At 44.0% G+C, this 21160-nt stretch overlaps 1 protein-coding gene across 20 annotated transcripts in view; it reads left to right on the forward strand.

The window, feature by feature from the left end:
• The first annotated feature begins 5656 nt into the window (after positions 1–5656).
• The window catches only part of LRCH1 (leucine rich repeats and calponin homology domain containing 1), a 120389-nt gene continuing 104885 nt past the window's right edge, over positions 5657–21160 (forward strand). For 9 of the 20 annotated variants that reach the window (XM_064175420.1, XM_064175482.1, XM_064175384.1 and 6 more), the window contains exon 1: positions 12268–12715. In XM_064175420.1, coding sequence (XP_064031490.1) covers positions 12466–12715 — 250 coding nt within the window. In that variant the 5' untranslated portion in view covers positions 12268–12465. Of the gene's footprint in view, positions 5676–5879; positions 5950–6206; positions 6312–8604; positions 8756–8926; positions 9087–10254; positions 10349–10913; positions 10979–12028; positions 12716–21160 lie in introns of those variants that run through there. The other 11 variants (XM_064175356.1, XM_064175342.1, XM_064175347.1 and 8 more) reach the window with 7 other exon arrangements.

A 21160-nucleotide genomic window follows, 5' to 3' on the forward strand; every position in this document is an offset into this window, starting at 1 on the left:
TAAATAAAACTGTTCAGTCACTTCCAAGAATGTGGCTAGGAAAAAAAAGAAAGTATTGTTTTGATGATGTTAATTTCTGTCTTTCATTTGGAAACTCTGGTTGGGCCCCATGAGTTACAGCAGGGACATGAAGCTAGCAGGGGATGAGTTTTTGTATATTGTGTATATCCAGAAAAACAAGCCCAAACACAGCAAAGTTCTAAACCTTGTAGGGGAAAAAAATGCAGCTAGTACATGCATTCTCTGCCACAGCTGTGAGCTAAATACCTTTGAGAGTCTGTCTGAACTGGACATAATTCCTTCTGGGCTGTGTAATTGCAACTCCAGGCTACCATGGCCTTGGGCCCTGTGTTTCCTTGCCTTTCAGTGTCTCTCTTTTCGTGGCTTGTGGTAGTGAGGAGAAAGAATTTGTTTGTTTTAAATATAGGAAAGATAGGAACTAGAGCTGGGAGATGTGAACAAGTTTGGACAAGGATAGAAGTGGAGAATAGGGAATTGAGGGGGTTGTTTGGGCTGGATGAGAAGATACAGGAGGCTGGGATTAGACAAGGAGTCAGGAGGCTAGGTGGGCTGGGAGTGGAAGAGGTCAAATGTGAGTATGGCTGGGGAGAAAAACACGTGGCCACTTACATGCAAAACATCCTGCAAAGCCCAGTGGAAACCCATGAGAGAGGCCTCTCTAGGGCAGGGCAGCTGAGAAGGCAACCACCTTCCAAACACTCTGCAGTGTCCTACAGATCTCTGCCACTTGGTGAGCCAGCCAGCTCCAGCCCTGGTGCTGACACTTCCTGGGTAAGGCAAGGGACAGAGAATCAGTATTTTCAGGGTTTCTAAGACAGGAAAAATAGAGAAACACTTTTTCTGCTCTCCTACTTCCTCCCCTAAGCATTATTTTAGGAGAATAATTTTTTTTTTTTTTGCTTAAATATCATCAGATTTTCAAAAGGTAGGTAATTCTGGAATTGATATAATCTTTGTGACTTTAATTTATCTGCTGGCTCAGGCTTTATGTTACAGCCTCTGTTCATAAAAAGAGTTAATAGCTACACTGGAAAGCGTTGGCTGCCTTAGGGCAAATAATTATGATCTGATTATGTTCAGTATGGGCAAGCAGTGCATGCTGGCCCCCAGTAGTGTGTGTGTTTTCATTATTTTGCTCATTAAATTCCTGGAGGAGGGTTGAATTGTGAGAAAAGTGTCTGGAAGGTAAAACATAGAGAAGTGAAAATAGGTGTGGGAATTTAATTCAGAACAATTTATTTAGGTGGTAAAAAGTCAGGTTTCCCCCTTTGTGAAGGAGGAACTGAACACTGCTCATGGTTCAGTGACAGGGAAATCAGCTGTTGGAAAGACACAATTTCTGTAGTGAATAAAAAAGAAGAATCTGTGTAAGCAAGAAACTGGTAAGTATGGGAAATGGTAAGTAAAGATTTCAGAAAGAAATCTGCCAGTGACTGCCAAGGACAGTAATAAAGAACTCCATCATTATAGAATCATAGAATCAGCCAGGTTGGAAGAGACCTCCAAGCTCATCCAGTCCAACCTAGCACCCAGCCCTAGCCACTCAACCAGACCATGGCACTAAGTGCCTCATCCAGACTTTTCTTGAACACCTCCAGGGATGGTGACTCCACCACCTCCCTGGGCAGCCCATTCCAATGCCAATCACTCTCTCTGACAACAACTTCCTCCTAACATCCAGCCTATACCTCCCCTGGCACAACTTGAGACTGTGTCCCCTTGTTCTATTGCTGGTTGTCTGGGAGAAGAGCCCAACCCCACCTGGCTACAGCCTCCCTTCAGGTAGTTGTAGACAGCAATGAGGTCACCCCTGAGCCTCCTCTTCTCCAGGCAAAACAGCCCCAGCTCCCTCAGCCTCTCCTCATAGGGTTTGTGCTCCAGGCCCAGCCTTGTTGCCCTTCTCCAGCACCTCAGCATCTCTCTTGAATTGAGGGGCCCAGAACTGGACACAGCACTCAAGGTGTGGCCTGACCAGTATTAGGAACAATGATGATGTTTTAGGCCCATCATCAGAAGCAGCATATGAAATTTGTATCGGTGGTGCAGAACAGGCAGAAATGTTCAGGAAAAAAAATATTCAGAGGAGAGCAGGATTTGTGTTTGCATCCTAGCAGAGTCACACACAACTTTCAACACATCAGCAATTAAAAATGTTCAGAGAACACCTTGGAATTGGCAGTGAGTTCCAGAAGACTGGGAAAATACAGAGGCTGTGCCAGAATTCAGAGGGTGTGAAGAGCCACTAATTATAAGCTTGTTAGCCTGACACCAGTTGCAGATGAAATGACAGAAAATTGATGTGGGGCTTCAAAGGAACTGACATCTACTAATATAATTATTACCCATCAATATAGATTAATGAAAATGAGTGATCACAAAGCAAGCCCAGTCCATGCTTGAGGGGTTTATATAGTTGACTTCATACTGGATGAAAACATGAGTGCTAGCCAATTGTCAGAGTTTTTACTGCAGATGTGTTAGAAATATGAGGCACACCTGGTAATTAACCTTTAAATATAGGCTTGTCTTAAAGCCAGTCCTCTGCACTTATGGGCTTAAACCTTCATGGCTTCACCCAAGTCAGCACGATCGTGAGGCACCCGGTGGTTTGGAGATGCTGTCAGTGGAAGATGCAGTGTTGCTGTGATCAAGTGCTTAGCATACATAAATAAGTACATTCAATACAGTTTTGGGAAGGCACTTCAAGATTTCTGTGTGGTTTTTTCCCTCTCTGAACGTTAGTTTTAACAATCTGACTGAAGCTATGCACACTTGGCATAATCATGCACACAAAGGTAGTCTGAGGAGGTGCTACAGGCATAGAGAAGTTTGCTCCATTACAAGCCAAACCCATAGAGGGACTGGGCCAAAAGCTCCCCATGCTTCAGTGCTGATGAGCAGTGCTTGCTGAGAGAGATGTGAAGCCATGTAACTTGCCACATAAGAGGTGTTGCTGCAGTAGAACTTGCTGGTCTGAATGACAGCTAAGGGGCTGTAGATGAATAATGATGCAAGGAGCTTGCTGCTGGTTTATCTGAGCTCGAGCTGTGTTGTATACACACACATAAAGGTGATTTATTGCTTCAGAATGAAACTCCTGAAATAGTTTATGGAATATGCCTCATTGATGTAACTACAGAGAGGAGATTCTCATCAGATCAAATGGTTGTAAAAACTTCACAGATTCCCAGCTTAATATGTTGGAAAAAATGAATTCTTTGACAGCATAGAGAATGCAGAATGTTGGGGTTTTTTTTGGGTGGGGGAACAAAAAAAACAGTAAAGTGCTGGTCACATTCTGAATTTTGCTTTCCAATTTTGTTTAGGTAAAAATAACCTCTATTCCCTGTCTATCAGTCATGTGGGGGCTTAGAACTTTGTTGTTGTTGTTGTTGTTGTCGTCTTCTTCTTCTTCTTCTTCTTCTTCTTCTTCTTCTTCTTCTTCTTCTTCTTCTTCTTCTTCTTCTTCTTCTTCTTCTTCTTCTTCTTCATTTCTTTCACTTTGTTTCCTAACTGTTTTCATCTTTTCTGTATAGCTCTCTTGCCTCCTATAAAACAGACAAGGGACATACCCTTGCCAATTATATGCTCAAATGAGTTCAGGCAAAGGTAGATCCCTGAAAAGTTTTTCTCAGGGACTTCTGCTGTTTGTCTTTCATTTATTAGAACCACTGAGGATTAGTAATCTACATTACTGCTTGGGTGTTTGACTAATAACAGTATTTTCAGTGCTATAGACAACACATGGAAAAAGCATCCCTGTTCTAACTGCTCCATGCAGTGCAGGCTGTCCAGCCTGCTCTGTGTTTTACATATTAACAGAGGTGTACAAACCACAGATGGTGGGGGGATGGGTGGAAAATTGCTTTTCCTTTCCCTTCTCTCCACGTACACTTCACTTAGCTCTGCCATTTCAGTGTTCAGCTGCTTTTGTTAAAAGCAGTATGAGACATGAATCCTGAGAAAGATCTTGCTGATGCCAGGATGATGGAAATGGCTCATATAAAAATGAAGGAGAACAGAAAAGAACACTGTGGTGTCCTTAAATGGATGCACATTGAGAATATAACAATGAGTGCTCTTAGGGATGGATTCTGAGTAGAGGTGAGCATCCTCCACTCTCATTAGTTTCTGCAGTGAGGAGCACTTGCCCCTGGAAGTCTTCCTGGACTCTGCAGGATATGAAATTCTGCAGCTAGCAGGTTCACCTATGTTTTGTCATGCCCAAGAAGCAGGCTGCAATTCCACCTGGCAGGAAGAAGGAAAGTGATCTCTCCGGGTGTGGAGGGAGGAGTGCTGCCTGCCCAGCACTGCGAGAACCTGTATTTGCCCTGTCTGTCCTTCACAGTCTTGCTAGGAACACTGCACACTGTTTCTTCCCAAGAACATTCTATTGTTTCCTTTGTGCTTCTTGACATTATTCCTCTTAGTTCACCATGTACACTCAGTTGCCATATGTGCAAGTCTCTATGTGTATGAAATGTGATTCTGTAGTTACAGTGCAGGGATTCAGGCTAACAGCTGTCTTCTTGAACAGTGGTGTGCTACAAGGTCTTTATTTGATGGGACTCCCCAGCAATTTTGGCCTTAAATAAAATAATAAAACAAAAAGGAAGGAAAGGGAAGAGGAAAGGAAAGGGAAGAGGAAAGGGGAAAGGAAAGGAAAGGAAAGGGGAAAGGAAAGGGAAGAGGAAAGGGAAGAGGAAAGGGGAAAGGAAAGGGGAAAGGAAAGGGGAAAGGAAAGGGGAAAGGAAAGGGGAAAGGAAAGGGGAAAGGAAAGGGGAAAGGAAAGGGGAAAGGAAAGGGGAAAGGAAAGGGGAAAGGAAAGGGGAAAGGAAAGGGGAAAGGAAAGGGGAAAGGAAAGGGGAAAGGAAAGGGGAAAGGAAAGGGGAAAGGAAAGGGGAAAGGAAAGGGGAAAGGAAAGGGGAAAGGAAAGGGGAAAGGAAAGGAAAGGAAAGGAAAGGAAAGGAAAGGAAAGGAAAGGAAAGGAAAGGAAAGGAAAGGAAAGGAAAGGAAAGGGAAAGGAGGAAATTGCCCTAAATAATGAGTCACTTGAGTCACTTAGGCACTTGCAAGAAAATGCTCCATATAATGGCATGGTTTGGAAAGGGACAAGGAAAAGCAACAAGTCTTATTAGGGTGTTTGGAGGGAGGCAGCAGAGTACTACTCTTCTAGCAGAGTTCACCTGTGCACTGGTCCTGTCGGTGGCTCCCATCCAGCTCCTGTTTTGTCTAGTCAGTGGTACTTAGCACACAAGGTTTTGGACTGGTGTAAAGATCACTCTCCTGTGTTCTCACTGCAGCATACAGACCACACTGGAAAGCAGCAGGAGTTTGCTCTGTGAGCATCTTACCTCCTAGATGCTGCAAGGTGCACTGCTGGGAAGTGTTTTGTACTGCAGGTGAAGTAGCAAAGTCACACCTGGAAGAGGAGTTCTCATCTCCTCAGGTCACACCCAGAGAATACCCTCTGTATTCTAGCCAAGGGGGGGAAAGGCATAAACGTGATTAGTTGCCTGATTCAAGGCAGGTGAGTGGTTTGCATCCACCAGGCTCCTGCTGGTTCACAGCTGTTACTGAGTTCCCAGGTGTCTCAAGAATGTGTTTATATTAGAGGGGTGGTTTGTAGGGAAAATGCTTGGGCTTGCATTCAGGTAGAGCTGGTCTTTCATTTCCACTGCTACTTTTGGCTTTTAGGTCTTCACTTCCTCCTTATACATCCAAACTGTGATGTATATGGACGGCATTTTACCTGCTGTCTTTCCTATGAACATGGGTCTTACAAAGCCTTTGCCTTGTATGCTCCAACTAGAAACCAGAGTTCAACTGCTTGGCTAATGGCTTCTATTTTCTTGCAGTAGAGTGAAGACTATTTTTGTTTGAGTTCCACGTGTCTGTGTTAAAAGTCTGCTGTGGGCAAGAGATCAGGTTTGTGTAGTTTTGTTGTTTGTGGCTTTTTATGTCCTTATGGTTTGTTTGCTTGCTTGTTTCTTGTTTGTGTTGGGGTTTTTTGTTGTTTTGGGTTTGGTGATTTTTTTTTTGGGGGGGGAGTGTGTTTTTGTTTTCAGTTTTTGGGGTTTTACTGTGGCAGACACAGGGACTGTAGTATCCCTCTGCAGTGTCTCTCTGTAAATGCTGTCTCATTTCCAGTGACAGTAATCAGTTGTCTCTTTTATTTTTGTTAGATGACAGGTTACTTTTCACAACGATGAAAAGTACTTCCCCTGCCAGACGCTGCCTCAATGTATTGCAAAAGCAAACTTCAGCAAGACATTCCTTTCCCAGCCCAGGTATGTCTTTGTTCTAATGGCTGTGATGCAAACAGCTACCGGCTCTTCCTGTTTCAAGAGCAAGGCTCCCACCCCTCTTGCAATCCCCTGGATTTCTGCTGAAGCTGTACTTCAGCACAAGATCTAATGTAAGCTTGGACATAGTACTCGATCACACTGCATGTTTCCAGGTCATCTGAGAAACCTGGAAGAAACTCTGACAGTTTACAACTGCTAGTAGCCTTTGAACTGAATTACTATTTCAGGCATGGGCATGTTACTATGTTGCCTTTAAATGTTTAGTCATGTCAAGTGTTTCAGGGGTACTAAGTTTCATTTTGGTTTTAGTTTACCGTTAAGTCTATTTTCATGTCCGTCCAGAGCTTTAGGTCACGATCTCTGGCAGCTTCTCTCCTGTTGCATCCAGGATAGCAGCATTGATATTGTGACAGGGAAGCTTGTAAACGTGTCTGGCGTGCATGGTGCCATTAGGGACTGATCTTGTAGCAGATGACCCAAGTCAACTATCACTTAGTTTGTGTTTTGATCCTGTCCTTCTATCAGGTCTCAGGGCACACTGATGGAGATACTTTCCTGAGCTCCCAATGCTTGACTGTCACTAGGACCAAGAAGTGCTTCTTTGTTTGCAGACATTAAATAATGCTGTGCCCTTGTGTAGTGAATTTACTCAAATCTATGTGAGGATCAACTTTGTGTGTCTCCTGAGCTGTGACTGTGCTGCTTATGCTTACCCACTTCCTGAGCTGCAGTTTAATATAGAAGTATCCCCTTATCTCCTGCCTTCTATCAATTAATTTCTTCTTCCCCCCTGCCCCTCCTTTATTTCTTTTTATCCCTGAATATTCTCTAAGGCAGGTGCTACATAGATGAACTTTTCAGAGCTATTTCCAGATACAGCTTTCCCACCCTTCAAACTCTCTTCACCAGCTTTGCTGAAAGGAAGCTGCAGTGTGTTGTCTGCTTTGCTTAGGCTACTCATTCTGCTGGTGTGTGCTTGTCCTAGCCATAACATAAGGCTTAGGAGTTTGTACATTAATTGAAAGGGACATCTTTTTATCCGTGCCACCTGAAGCTTCATGCTGCATGCTTGTTGTTTCCTTGTCCTGATGCCGTTACAGTCATGCTACCAAGGACTTCCAATGGGGTCTTTCTCAGTGGTAACAGCTGTTTTGCACAGCACCAAATGGAAGTGCCCTTGCTAACCACTTTCTGTTTAGCATGAGATTTAATATTTCTCTGTTTGTGTGTTATTTCTGTCATTACACCAGACTGTTTATCCACCCAGCATATTTGTGTGAAAAAAGCCTTGGTTTGCCCTTACTGTGCAGGAGCTGCTCTAGAATAGAGAATCACAGAATCAACCAGGTTGGAAGAGAGCTCCAAGATCATCCACTCCAACCTAGCACCCAGCCCTAGCCACTCAACTAGACCATGGCACTAAGTGCCTCATCCAGGCTTTTCTTGAACACCTTCAGGAACAGCAACTTCACTGCACTACCTCCTTGGGCAGCCCATTCCAATGGCAAATCACTCTCTCTGGCAAGAACTTCCATGAAGTAAACCTCTGCATGTTGAAGCAAAGTGAGGCTCTTGTACTCCATGCTCCAAAAGTCCTTTGTCCAGTGACAAGTACTCCACACTGAGGTCACAGGTTACCTCATGAGGCATCAGCTACCTGCACATAAGCCCCTACCTAACTCAGATCCTCACAAGTCATGTGAGCCTTGTTATTGGCCTCTTCTCTTCCCATTTACAGTAGTAGCAATTCACTCAGACTCTAAAGCCCATGTTCTCCCCCAGCTATGGCACTTTCTGTACACCTCTGAGAGGACTTTTCTTGTCACAGCCATTATCTGTCACCCCTTTTACAGAATGCTTGCCTCTGCAATCTTTTCCTTCTGCCACACCCGTAAGTGTTTCTTTTGCATTCCTTCTCTCCTTTGCCACACTCTCCCCGTGGATAAGCATTCACTGTTTCCTTTTCCTTCTAGAGTTAATTGTCAAGCTGCTGTAAGTCTCAGTGAAAAGTGAGACAAGTGCAAATACCGTCACATAGGAGCTGGAGCTGTCATATAGCTGGGAGCAAAGAGTGGAAGGGCTGTATGCAATGATAGCTTGCACTAGCTCAGTTTAACTGCTGTGCCAGGCTATGTCCACTTTTTAATCCAAGCAAAGTCAGTATATGGAGTGTGGCCTTTTATAACCCTCTGTATGGACAGGAAATCAGGGCTGCTGTGATTGATCTTTCCTTCTTCTGTAGTGTTTTCAGCTTCTAATTGTTTTGTATCTATAGGAACAGAGTTAGATCTGGCACAGCACTTAGGCAGGGATGAGAGAAGAATCAAGGCTATACAGCTCCAGTGCTATTCCCCCCTCCCCCTCCCATCTTGAAAATGTTGGCAGCCTTCGAAGTTCTACTTCCAGGAGTTTCTACACAGTATCTGGTAAGCACACATTGCATCTCAGCCACTCAGACCAAAAAACAGTTTCAAGCAGGCTTGCCTTCTGGTTATTGGTGTGTGCCCTCAGAGTGCTCTGAGCACGAACCTACATCCTTACCCCCTGCTAGACCGGGCAGCTCCAACCTCACTATATCCTATCTGTTCTGATCTTAGGTGCCTTAAGGGTGGATATGATGTGTCTGTGTGTGCCAGCCACAGGTCCTTCTTGAAAGCCCTATGGTGCAGCTGAGGAGGGGAAGCCTGATGGCTCCTTGGCACCTTGAATACCTTCTGAAAAGGAGGACAAGCTGTTCATCAAATGAGGCCAAGAAAGGTATTACTGCTAGCTTCCCTCGTACAAGATGCTGTGAATCAGATCTCAGGATTAGCAGTGCAGTGTGAAGACAGTAAACACCAAAATTTTGTTTGTTTGGTTTTGTGACAATCATAGCTAGAAATCAGGACCTGAGTAAGGCATTTGCCTCTGTCCCACATGACATCCTGGTCACCAAGCTGGAAAAACACTGACTTGATGGGTGGAGCACTGCTGGATAAGGAATTGGCTGCATGGTCACATGCAGAGAGTGGTGATCAACAGCACAATGTCCACCTGGAGACCAGTGACAAGTGGTGTCCCTCAGGGATCGGTGCTGGGACCACTGCTGTGTAACATCTGTCAGTGATATGAACAGAGGAACGGAGTGCACCTTCAGCAGGTTTGCAGATGACACCAAGCTGTGTGGCACAGTCAACTTGCTGGAGGGCAGGGATGCACTCCAGAGGGACCTGGACAGGCTGGAGAGGTGGGCCCAGGCCAACCTCCAGATATTCAACAAGGCCAAATGTAAGGTCCTACACCTGGGTCAGCACAATCCCAAGCACAGATTCAGGCTGGGTGGTGAATGGCTGAGAGCAGCCCTGAGGAAAAGGACCTGGGGGCCTGGGTTGGTGAAAAGCTCAACAGGAGCTGGCCTTGAGTCTCCTGTTCTAGTGGGAGGTGTCCCTGCCTATGGCAGGAGGTTGGAACTGGATGATCTTTGAGGTCCTTTCCAACCTAAACCATTCTATGATTTTTCTTATCAGAAGTGGGAAAGAAAGGAACACGGCGTCCCACTGGTGAGAAAACCTACCAAACCTCACTGAAATACAGGTCTGCTACCTGACTGCAGAGAGCTGATGCAGAAACACTATCTGAATGTTTACTTCTATACCACTAATTTTCAAATAAAGTCCTGTGATGTTTGAGAATTAAAGACACAGGAAATCTCCTGTGCAAAGGAATTCCCTGAGTCATAGAAATCTATGGTATTTTGGACTTCTCTCAGCATGAAAGGATATAGTACCTATTACTGAACTTGCATTTAAATTAATGCCCATTGGAGGAGAAGCCTAGCAGTTGCTCTTATTCACAGTTTATTCCACTTGAGCTAATGTTCACCAATGTTTTTCTTTAAATCACTGAGAAAAATGTAGCTGTTAATGTGTTTCTTTATGTTTCCCAGCAGCAGTGCAAAGACTGCAGGCAAATTCTGGGCCCCTCAATTCAAGAGAGATGTTGAGGTGCCAGAGCGTGTCCAGAGAAGGGCAACAAAGCTGGTGAGGGGCCTGGAACACAAACCCTGTGAGGAGAGGCTGAGGGAGCTGGGGGTGTGCAGCCTGGAGAAGAGGAGGCTCAGGGGGGACCTCATTGCTGTCTACAACTACCTGAAGGGAGGTTGTAGCCAGGTAGGGGTTGGTCTCTTCTGCCAGGCAAGCAGCAACAGAACAAGGGGACACAGTCTCAAGCTGTGCCGGGGTAGGCCTAGGCTGGATGTTAGGAGGAAGTTGTTGTCAGAGAGAGTGATTGGCATTGGAATGGGCTGCCCAGGGAGGTGGTGGAGGCACCATCCCTGGAGGTGTTCAAGAAAAGACTGGCTGAGGCACTCAGTGCCATGATCTAGTTGATTGGATAGGGCTGGGTGCTAGGTTGGACTGGATGATCTTGGAGGTCTCTTCCAACCTGGTTGATTCTATGATTCTAAGCCTTTTACAAAATCAAAACCATGCTTTGACTAATGGAAATTCATGGGGAAGTTATTTTCAAATCCACCAAGATTTGTAGGAAGTGATGTGATATCTGGTCACAACTGTTGTGGTAACCTTTGGTTTTCTCTTTGGCTAGGTGCTATTCCAAGGAATGATGATGCCCCAGTTGCTCCCTGGTGCACACACAATTTTCTCCAACAGGTAGAACACTGAATTTCTCATCCTGAAACCAAATATCTCCAGATTAAATGTGAAAAAGTGGCATTTTAGGTGTAAGGGGAGTTTGGACTGGAGTTTAGACTCAGGGCCTGTATTTTAGGTGCTGTATAAAGAGATTTACAGTAAAATAATTCTCTTCCAACCCATCTAACCTTTCAACTTTCCTTGATGTAAGGAAGTCTCTTTAAAATAGCTGCTGTAATACCTTCAAAGTTTCTGCACTGATGCAAGGTGTAGAAAATGTAAATTACAGCTACTGCTACTGGGAACATCTCATTTATAAAGATTAAGTTTTTATTGGACGTTAAGATACTACTGTGTGAAAAGATCTGCCTCTAACAGCTTTTCTGCCTTTTAACCAGTACTGTTTCTCTCTGTGACTCCTGCACTCGCTATGATTTCTGCTGTTTGTCAGAAGCTGAGGGTTGTTTCCTTGTGGCAATTCTGTTTTCACGTCCCTGTAGCACTCAGTGGCTGAAGCTCCTGTAGCCAGGACGGCCTTGGTTTAAGCCAGCCATTGATCTTAGTGCCATGGTCTAGTTGATTGGATAGGGCTGGGTGCTAGGTTGGACTAGATGATCTTGGAGGTCTCTTCCAACCTGGTTGATTCTATGATCACACCAGAAGGTAACTGAGTGAAATACAGACCATGGGTGGTGGTGTCCAAGTCCTTTTTTAGCTTTGAACTCTGTAAGTCTGTGGAGATATGAGGCCTTGCTCCTCTCCCAGGGCTGGGCTCAGCTTTGCAAAGCTGCCAAAAGAGAAGAGGAAATAAAGCCAGTCCTTGCCCACTCAGAAGGTTGTTCCACTGAAGACTGAACTGCTCGTGGCTTCTGTGCTTTGTTTGAAAGCCCAAATGACACCTCGGAGTGTCACCCTTTGGCAAGCCGTTCCTGGGGGCCACGCATCTGTGTAAACGAGTCCCTGCAGGAGCAGCAAGCCACAGCAAAGCCTTCTGCAGGGCAGGTGCTCCCCAGGGCCTAATTCGATGGCAGCAGCCACTGCAGCTTTTAATTGTTAAGTGATACCTGCAGTGTGAGCACAGGCATGCTTGCCTGCGTGGTGGTTTCACACCACCCAACCACAAATTGCTGTGCATCCAGTCCCTTAGCCTGGCGGTGCCGTGCGAGGGGAGAACGAGGCGGGGGCAAAACTCCCGGTGGGTGGTAGGCAGCAGAGCAGCAGCAGCGAGGCAGCAGGGCGCGCTGCCGCTAGGTGGCGCCACCACGCCCCACCCTGGGCACAAGGCGGAGGGGGAAGAGGGCGGTGGTGCAACGGCACATGCGCAGTGGGTACGCCTCGCCCGGGCCGGCCTCCTCCGCCTCTCGCTTGCGCCGCCGCTCGCCCTCCCCCTCACGGCGGCGGGGCCGCCACCACAGCCAGCGGCTGGAGGAGGAGGAGAGGGAGAAAGGGAGCAGGTCCGGAGGCTCTCTTGGGTACCCCCAGCGGCGAGGCGGGTGAGGGGGAAGATGGCGACGCTGGGAGGCGAATCGCAGCCCTTCCCCGCTGCTGCTCTGGCGGCGGCAGCGGCCGGAGTGGGCGGCGGCGGCGGCGGCAGCGGGTCGCTGGGTTTGCAGGCGCCGCTGAACCGCGGTCTGGAGCGGGCGTTGGAGGAGGCAGCGCACTCTGGGGGGCTCAACCTGAGCGGCAGGAAGCTGAAAGAGTTCCCGCGTAGTGCCGCCACCCTCAGTCACGACCTTTCCGATACGGTGCGGGCAGGTGAGGCCAGGCGAGGAACCGGGGTGCGGAAGGGAGAGGGCGGCCGGCGCCGGTATCTGCATGAAGAGGCGGGGGGCAAAGTGGATCTAGCGATTTAATGCCGAGGACCCACCTTTCCACCCCCTTCTCCCGCCCTCTGTCATCCTAGTGCCCCCACGACCTCACTTGGAGGCTTTATTCACGCTTTTTATTCAATTTCCGTGGCATGAAGCATTCTCCCTTTTATTCAACCGCTGGGGCGTGAGGCATTCGCCCTCCTCTGCGCCCGTCCCCGCACGGAAACCGAGCTCTCTCTCAGCTCTTCATGTACACTGTGCTTGCTTTATTGCCCCCGCCTTGGTCTGTGAGGTAGGTGTTTGTTCCCATATGGCTGAATCGCTGCGCACCCGCCTCGTCCCCCCGCCCGCCTGTGGTGAGGCAGAGCTGGCGGCACGCTGAGGGAGTTGGTGTGTGGGATAGTTGCTCGCACCTGTCGTCCTCTCTCTCTCTGGGCAATGTGCGTCTCTGTGTCACCCTTCCCTGACCGCTGAGGACGTGGCAAACAGCCCACCTTTGAATCAGATTCGTGAGGAATGCATATTGCTAGTCAGGGTGGGATACCTGCTTTTTGCATCCCGCTGCACGTAGGTGGGCCTGCCTGGTGCGGGGATGTGCGACTGTCTGTAGTCACGTTAGGAAACTCGTGACGCTCATCATCTCACCTGTTCGTACAGCACAGGTGTGGATCAGTCCAAAGGAGCGCCTGCTCGGCAGCTGCCTTTCACAGGTGCCACTTGCCTGACCCTGCGCTTGACCCTTGCCGTTGTACCCTTACAGTCAATTAGCTGTAGTTCCAGCTCCATTTGCAGTGCTGTTTTCCAAGGTGAATGTGGAGCGAAACCCTCGTCTTTGCAGGCACTGTACATATTCTACAGTGGGGGACACCAGCATTACATAAATCTGCAGAGAGGACAGGCCTGACAGCCCTGCAGGCAGGAGTGGTGAAGGGAGGTGCATCCAGTCTGCGTTTACCTTGCCCTCACATGCTCCTTCCCACATGAAAAAAGACACACTTGTTTCTCACCTTAGGAGGCTGACTCCTACAAAAGGTCACATCTGTTTTACCACCCCTATTTGTGCCAGAGGCTGGGACCTGGTACGTTCTTCACATAGTGTCACTGAATAGAACAGTATAAACCCACACTAGAGGAATGTATTAGTGTGTTTCTAAGATCTAAGTGTACTGCCTCCGCACGCCCTTTTGTGTGCCCGTTTGCCTGCTGAAGATAGCTGTGTTGTAACAGCAAAGGACCAGACATGCAGTCACTTGTTCTTGACCCACGAAACAGCAGGTGCTATACCTGTGTGCAAACCTGTGATAACATGAACCTAAATTCTCAACTACTGCTGCACATGAGTGCATTTTATACTGTTCCTTAAGTGCAGACATGTGCTGACTGCATACTTAAATCTGTCCCAGCTATCATGAACCGTAATGTATGATAGGTGTCATGTGGAATTGTTACTTAATTTTGTTTGTTGCAGAATGGATTTCACTGTGATCCATATGCACACCTATATTGTCATAATAATGAAAGAGAAATAGGAAGGAAGCTTGATGAATGAAACTACCATGAATTGGTAGCAGGAATTACCATGCTAACCATTAACCAGTAGCAGATGTAATAGTGAAAAGGCTAAGGCATAACAGTGGAACTGTATGCAGTTAGAGGAATGGTGTACAGCTTGTTTTGTTGCCTTTTTTTTTTGTGGCTTTATTGAAGACATGACCTGATGTGATGTAAGTAGTTTGGAAATGCAGAAAGTGCCTTGTTTAGCTTGACTTAATATTGATCCAAACTGTTAGTCATGATTACTTTAAGCATGCAACTTAAGCATGAGCTGCGTGTTGTGTGTATAAGTACTACATGCTTAGGTTGCTTAAATTTTATGTTCAGAGGAGAGCCTGGGGAAAAAGTAATCTTAGCCTTCAAGTTTTAATGTGCTTTTCTCATAGTTTACATAGAAGACATTGAATATGAAATTAAATGTAGAGTGAGATTTTAATTCTCTTTTTGTTTGATATAGACAGCAGTGTAGAGCAGCTTATGCCTTAGTGCTGTAACAGCAGCAGCCTGGTTTTCATCTTCTCCTTTTAGAGGAACCATGTCTTAATCTATACTTTATATTTTTGTTTGTAACAGCATGCCATAACTGGGAATTGTCTGGCTTGTGAGTTAAGTCCTATGTTGATATAGTTCCTAAAAATCTGCATTGCTTTTTACTTGTTATTACATTACATAAGTAGAATATATAAACAGAAGACATGCTTGGCTTAAACCCAAACTGAAGCTCTTGGGGCAAACTCTTGATGGGAATTTTCTCTCCTGCTTCCTCTCCATAAATGTTCATAGAATTAAACCAGTACTTTCTTCTGCTTCTTGAAACATGTCCTTGCAATGAACGACTTACTTTTGGATTTGATGTGCAGATATGTCTCTGAAGCCCTGGAACCTTGATGTTTGGGGTAAGGGTAGCCTTACAGTGTTAAAGTTTTTTCTTGTTAACGGGAACTAATCTTACTGAAAAATAGAGTCAGTCCTTGATTGGGAGGAAGACTAGTCTGGAGATACAAGTTTGGAAATCTGAGACATTGAGAATTTCCAGAAAACTGAAACTGTGTCTGCATCTTGACAGTGTTTTATCATTAGATACTGACAATGTTTTTGGATTCACAAAATGGTCTGCAGCTCCTATCGCATAAAGCTTGCTTTCTAGACAAGTTTTGAGTACTTTAAGTAGGTCTGAGGAAGACAGAAGTGTTAAATTCTCTGTTCTCTCATTTTTTCCCCTGAAGTTAAAAATAAAATTTTATATAGTAACTTAAGACAGGGATGCAGCTTGATCATAGAATCAACCAGGTTGGAAGAGACCTCGAAGATCATCCCGTCCAACCTAGCACCCAGCCCTATCCAGTCTTTTTGATGGTCTTTAGGAGCTGGAACAGCAATGTTTGACTTTCCAGGTTCTTATTGCAGTTGCATTCCATAGTAACTGTAGCAGCTTAACTGCACCTGTTACTTTTAACTTGAGCGGTTCTCGTGACTTTCTTTGCCCTGAAAACACCTTGCTTGTGGAGATATGAACTTCTTCAGTCTTTGGAAGTTCTGCTAAAGAGCTGGGTGACTCGATCAGATGAACTTGCAGGCAGTAGCTTTGCACAGAAGGAAGTTCACGTGGTGCAGTGCAGCTAGAAGAAAAGACCTCTACATAAAAGAACTTGAGTTACTCAGATGTTTTACACCACATCAGTGTCAATGCATTGCAAAAACGATTTCAAAAATAATAAATGCTATTCTTATCACTGTTATTACAGGCTGGCTTGTGCAGAAGACAGTGGCACAGTAATCACATAGTTCTTAAGTAATAGTATGCAATTATATCCCTCAAAACCACAGGGAATGCTGGAAGCATGTTAATTTATAAAAGAGGAAGAAAAAGGCCCAGAGCTGGTGCTTAAATTTGTTATCATGGCTGCCTGTGTCACTTCAACCCCTTTCTGTAAGCTTTGACTGTATTTCTGAAGACAAATCCTCTGAACTTTTTCTAGGCAACACCTGTTTCATACATTTCTGTTGTGTGAGTTAGGCACAGGGGGAAGGATTATTTGTTGCTGCTTATAATGATGTGAGAGAGAAGCAGATATGTTTTTTAATCAGGTGTTAGATTGAAAATAAATACTGATTGAAGTATCTGAATGCTGGCTTGGACAGTACAAAATTCTGGAAAGGATATACTTTTTTTTTGGTACCCTAATTCTAGACTACTAGACAGAGGTTTTAAAAAGAAGTTGCTAAATGGGCTGTTCTCTTTGGACAATGCTGTTGAAGCATCTTAGCCTGCTTGACAGCATCTTTGAAGTAGTTGTTTAGAGTGTATTAACTAAGGATTTGTTTACAGGATGGTCCAAACCTCACAGAAGCACCTGAAAAGCTGTCATGAGAATCTGTAAAGTTTTGATTTTAGGTTTTGGAGCAATTGAACTTAAATTTTGGCATCTGAGTGCTTCCTTTGGGGTTATGTAAAGGAGAGAATAAAAAAAGGAACAAAGAAAGAAACAAAACAACCCCCAAATTTACAAATTGTCTTCCATCACAGTTAAGTCCAGGAATGCCTCTACTTTTACCCAACACTGGAAATTCTTTCTGCTTGACTTTCTGAAAAAAAAATATTTCTTGTTTTAGCAATTGAATATACTTCATCTGGGCCAGTATCCTTTCAGTCCTCTTTGCTAGTAAAGAACTGTTATTTATTTATTTATTTATTTATTTTCTTTCCTGAGTACATATTAGAGTGCCATAATTGGTTTTTGCTGATTTTCTCCAGCTCCTTTATTAATGTAGCTTTTCCTTCACTCTTGGGAATTCTCCTGATTTTAGTGGTAGATGTGCAGTTGGTTCCACTTGTTACAAATGCAGGTTTTACTGAGTAGGTTGTCACAGAGACAGACAAGTTTGTTCTGCTTTTGTGAATCACAAATAACCACGAAATGGATTTCTTCAGAATTTGGTTGTTATTTTATCACAAGGGAAGTAAAGAGAATTGGGCTTGTTTAGTTTGGAGAAGGGAAGGCTCTGAGGAGACCTTACTGGGGCTTTCCAGTATCTGAAGGGGGCCTACAAGAAAGCTGGTGAGAGATTTCTTTAGGGTGTCAGGTAGTGATAGGACTAGGAGGAATGGATCCAAGCTAGAGGAGGATAGGTTTAGATTAGGCATTATGAAGAAGTTCTTTATGGTGAGGGTGGTGAGACATTGGAACAGATTGAACAGGGAGGTGGTGGAAGCCCCATGCCTGGATGTGATTAAGGCCAGGTTGGATGGGACTCTGAGCACCTGATCTAGTGTGTGGGGTCTCTCCCCATGGCAGGGGGGTTGGAACTTGAGGTCTCTTCCAAAACCAAAACCAATAAAACAACTGTGTATTCTTTATGTTCAATAGTTAGTCCTTTCCTACAGCCTTCCTGTGTTTATTTTAAGATTTCTAACCTTTCTTATTCTTACACAAATGATATCCTAAGTGTATGAGGAGAGGGAGGAGGAAGTATGTTTGTTTATTCTCACAAATGAATTAAGTGTAGCCCTGCAGTCAAACCTATGGGAAGTACCTCTCTTTTGAGATTACTGTATAATGTGTTTTTATGTCAAGGCTAAAAAGCCTGATGTATCTACTTTGTATTCATTATTATGTATCCAACAGTATAAATGCAATTTCAGGCTGTAACTTCATGATGTGGTTTGCCTGGACATCTATATTAACATTCTAATTTTGATAGCAATGCTTTGTGAAAGAGCTTTGTAACACTAAATGACTTCTTAGGAGCACAGATGTGCTTAGCTGCAGGTGCCTTTTTAAATGCTTCTCACTGAACAACTGTAGTTCAGACACCTGTAAACCAGGAGAGATGGTGTGAGTCTTAATACTATATGTAGAGTTTTGAAAACACTAAATGCTTTTGTGAGGGTAAGAGACCAGAGTAGAATTGGCTCTGACAAACTAGAATGGATATTTGCCTAGCAGAACTGTGTTTTTGACAAGGAAGGAGGAAAATACCAGCGTAATATAAGTCTGAACAAGAAAATGAATAGAAAGAAAATACTACTTAAAGGTGGAAGTGACATACAAAGTGAATGAAAGTTTTTGAAGTACTGAGTGAAAACATACAAAGTGGTGAAAATGAAAGAAGGGCAAGGATCATAAGCAGGGAGGTGAGTTGTATGGTCTTAATTGAGTATAATAGCTTGGGATACTTTTCTGATGTCTATGAGATTTGTGAATGTTCCCAGGCTGGTTAGATCCCTGAGTCACAATTCAAGTCAATCTGATTTTGGTAATTTAGATGACACTTCAGAAAACAGAAAGGTATCCTTAGTGTGTTCTGTTGAGACCAGAACAGTGAAATTATCTTATGTGTTTATTGTTTTCCCATGTGTAAAACTGGAAGTGTCAGAAATGTTGTCACTGTGCAGATCACTGTCACAAGTGAAAATGGGTGTTGTTGTCTCTTGACTTCTGACTACTCTACTGACTGCAATAATGCACACATTGGAGAAGTTCATTGGAAAGGTGCTGAGGAGCTAAGCTTCTGGAGGAATAATGGACTTTCAATGTGTGTAGGCATGTCCTTGTCCATGGAGTTCAGCTCTGTGATTTTAGTGCTCCTCAGCCTCTTTTCCCTAAGTGTCTTTCTGCACAGCTTGCCTTTTTATCACTTTCTTCCTTGTATGATGCAGAACACCATAATATCTGTAAGCCTCCTAACTATTTAAAAATAGAAGTAACAATAACAGTCTTTCATCCCTGTATCCCACTCTGTAGGAGAAATATTTTTCAAGAAAAAAAATAAAAGGGAAAACTTGTGAGTGAGACAATTTTGGCAGAGCCAAGTGAGGGTTAGTTTTGCGTTTGATTTGGAGCCTGAGGTACTTCTGAAGCTACATGAAATGTGAGCTTGTGGGCATTCTGACTCTTAGTCAAATGCTAGCTGATAGCTTCATGAAGCCATTAGAAGGCAGATTTTCTAGGTATGGTTAAAGCAGTTACTGGAATTAGCTGAAGGTTTTGAATGTAAGAATAGAGTTCCTGAATTGACCTTTATGAGAAGCATTACATGAATGAAACATCCAAGCACTGTGTTAACTTTGACCTGTGCTGCTGAATAGATAGGAATTTTATGTTGGTTTTCTGTAGCTGGGTGATTCCTTGGTGCTAGTTGGAGTAACTGTAATACTGAATGCAGGATGTGAACTCATACAGGTGATTTCCTTGGTTTGGAAACCCTGTCTTCACAACAGAGAGAATGATTTGTACTGAACAAATCTATAAAGTACTTGGAAGGTACTTGTCTGTTGCCTTTTCTGGTTCTGGATAGGTTACTTTAGTGAAATACACCAAATGCTTGCTTATAAAAATGTAGTAAAGATTATAAATGTTTTGTGTCTCCCTGCAATTGCTTCTGCACTTTGCTTGAGAATCCTTTCTTTTTGAAGTGGAAAAAAGAATGTTGGAAGTATGTTTAAGCATTGCTTATGTCTTGATTTCCTTATACTGTAGATTATCATAGAAAGTAGTATGTTCCAACAATAGCAAAATAAGTACAAGTGACATTTTAACTATGGTTTATTTGGTGTGTATGGACGTGTCAGGTTTTTTAACATCTAAAGTTGGCACCTTTGCTTACAGTATTTGCAGTGGTATCACTCCTTTGTGGAACTACATTAGACAGGCAAAAGGTGGAAGTGTAAAAACAAAGTCAGATAAGAAATATCCTCCCCTCTACATTTAAATAATTTAAATATGAAAAGCATGAAGTTAGATCGGTTGGTTGGTGAATAGAAAGAAACAGCAGCATAAAATGTGTGCTCAGAGGTAAATTGATCCTCAATGAAACTGATGGAGACGTTTTGGAAAATGGACAAGAAATTGGGTAGGAGAAGAAAATTGAATCAGACATGAATCCAAGGAAAGAATTGGAGCAGAATGCAACCTTGGATGAGGCTTAGGTGAAGCTAGGCGATACTCAAAATATGACTACAACAGTTGATATATAGTAAGAACCATGTGCCAAAACTGAGAGTAAAATTGCTATCGTAGTAAGCAGTTATTAGAAAGACTTCTTTTAAAGTGTTTATACATGTAGTGACAGGAGAAATATGGACTAAAGCTAGTGCATACATAACAGGTTGTCCCATTGCTCTGTCACTGTATTTGGAGAATCGTGAGTTTATGAAATGCAGTCTTTTTAAGAAACATCCAAGTGTAGCAACAAACAAAGATGTGTATTTGTTGGGGATTAGTGTCACTGATATGTAATTAAAATACAGACAACAATGAAGACTTCTGGGATGAGATTTCAAATCAAAGATGAAAGGAAGCTTCTCATCAGTTGGGAGGGGCAGGAGGAAGATGCCCTGGTTATTAAACAGCAGTTGTGATTGGTTAAAGGAAGAAGAAGCTTGAAGCCAGGATTCCCATGCTTGTTCTATGTTGTGTTGCTAGGGTTTATTTTTAAATGTTTTTTGGAGTTCATCTCAGTTCAAGAAAACTTTTGGCCTACCACTATGTACAATGCTGTTTCCCTGCTCAGTAATTTTCGCCTGCGATCCCTGTTCCAAGATTTGAATTTGTCTGGCCAAATGCCTACTCTCTGCCTGTGTTTCATTTAACATTCAGTTCAGATTACTTTCGTTAGTGACTTGGGTTTTTGTTTTCCTCACTTGTCTTGTCACTTGGAAGTTTTACCAAATGTGGCATTTTCTCCTCAATGTTTTTGAAGAAGGATGTATGATCCAGAGTTTGCTTGTGGTACCCATCTGAAATGTTTTGTGTTTTCATACTGTGTCTTATTTTAAGATCTCTTGGTACTGGTACCTCGTTTGCATAAAACATCAAGCTGTTTTGGCATTGCA

This window comes from Pogoniulus pusillus, chromosome 3, assembly GCF_015220805.1.
Source record: "Pogoniulus pusillus isolate bPogPus1 chromosome 3, bPogPus1.pri, whole genome shotgun sequence".
In the NCBI taxonomy this organism is placed as follows: domain Eukaryota; kingdom Metazoa; phylum Chordata; class Aves; order Piciformes; family Lybiidae; genus Pogoniulus; species Pogoniulus pusillus.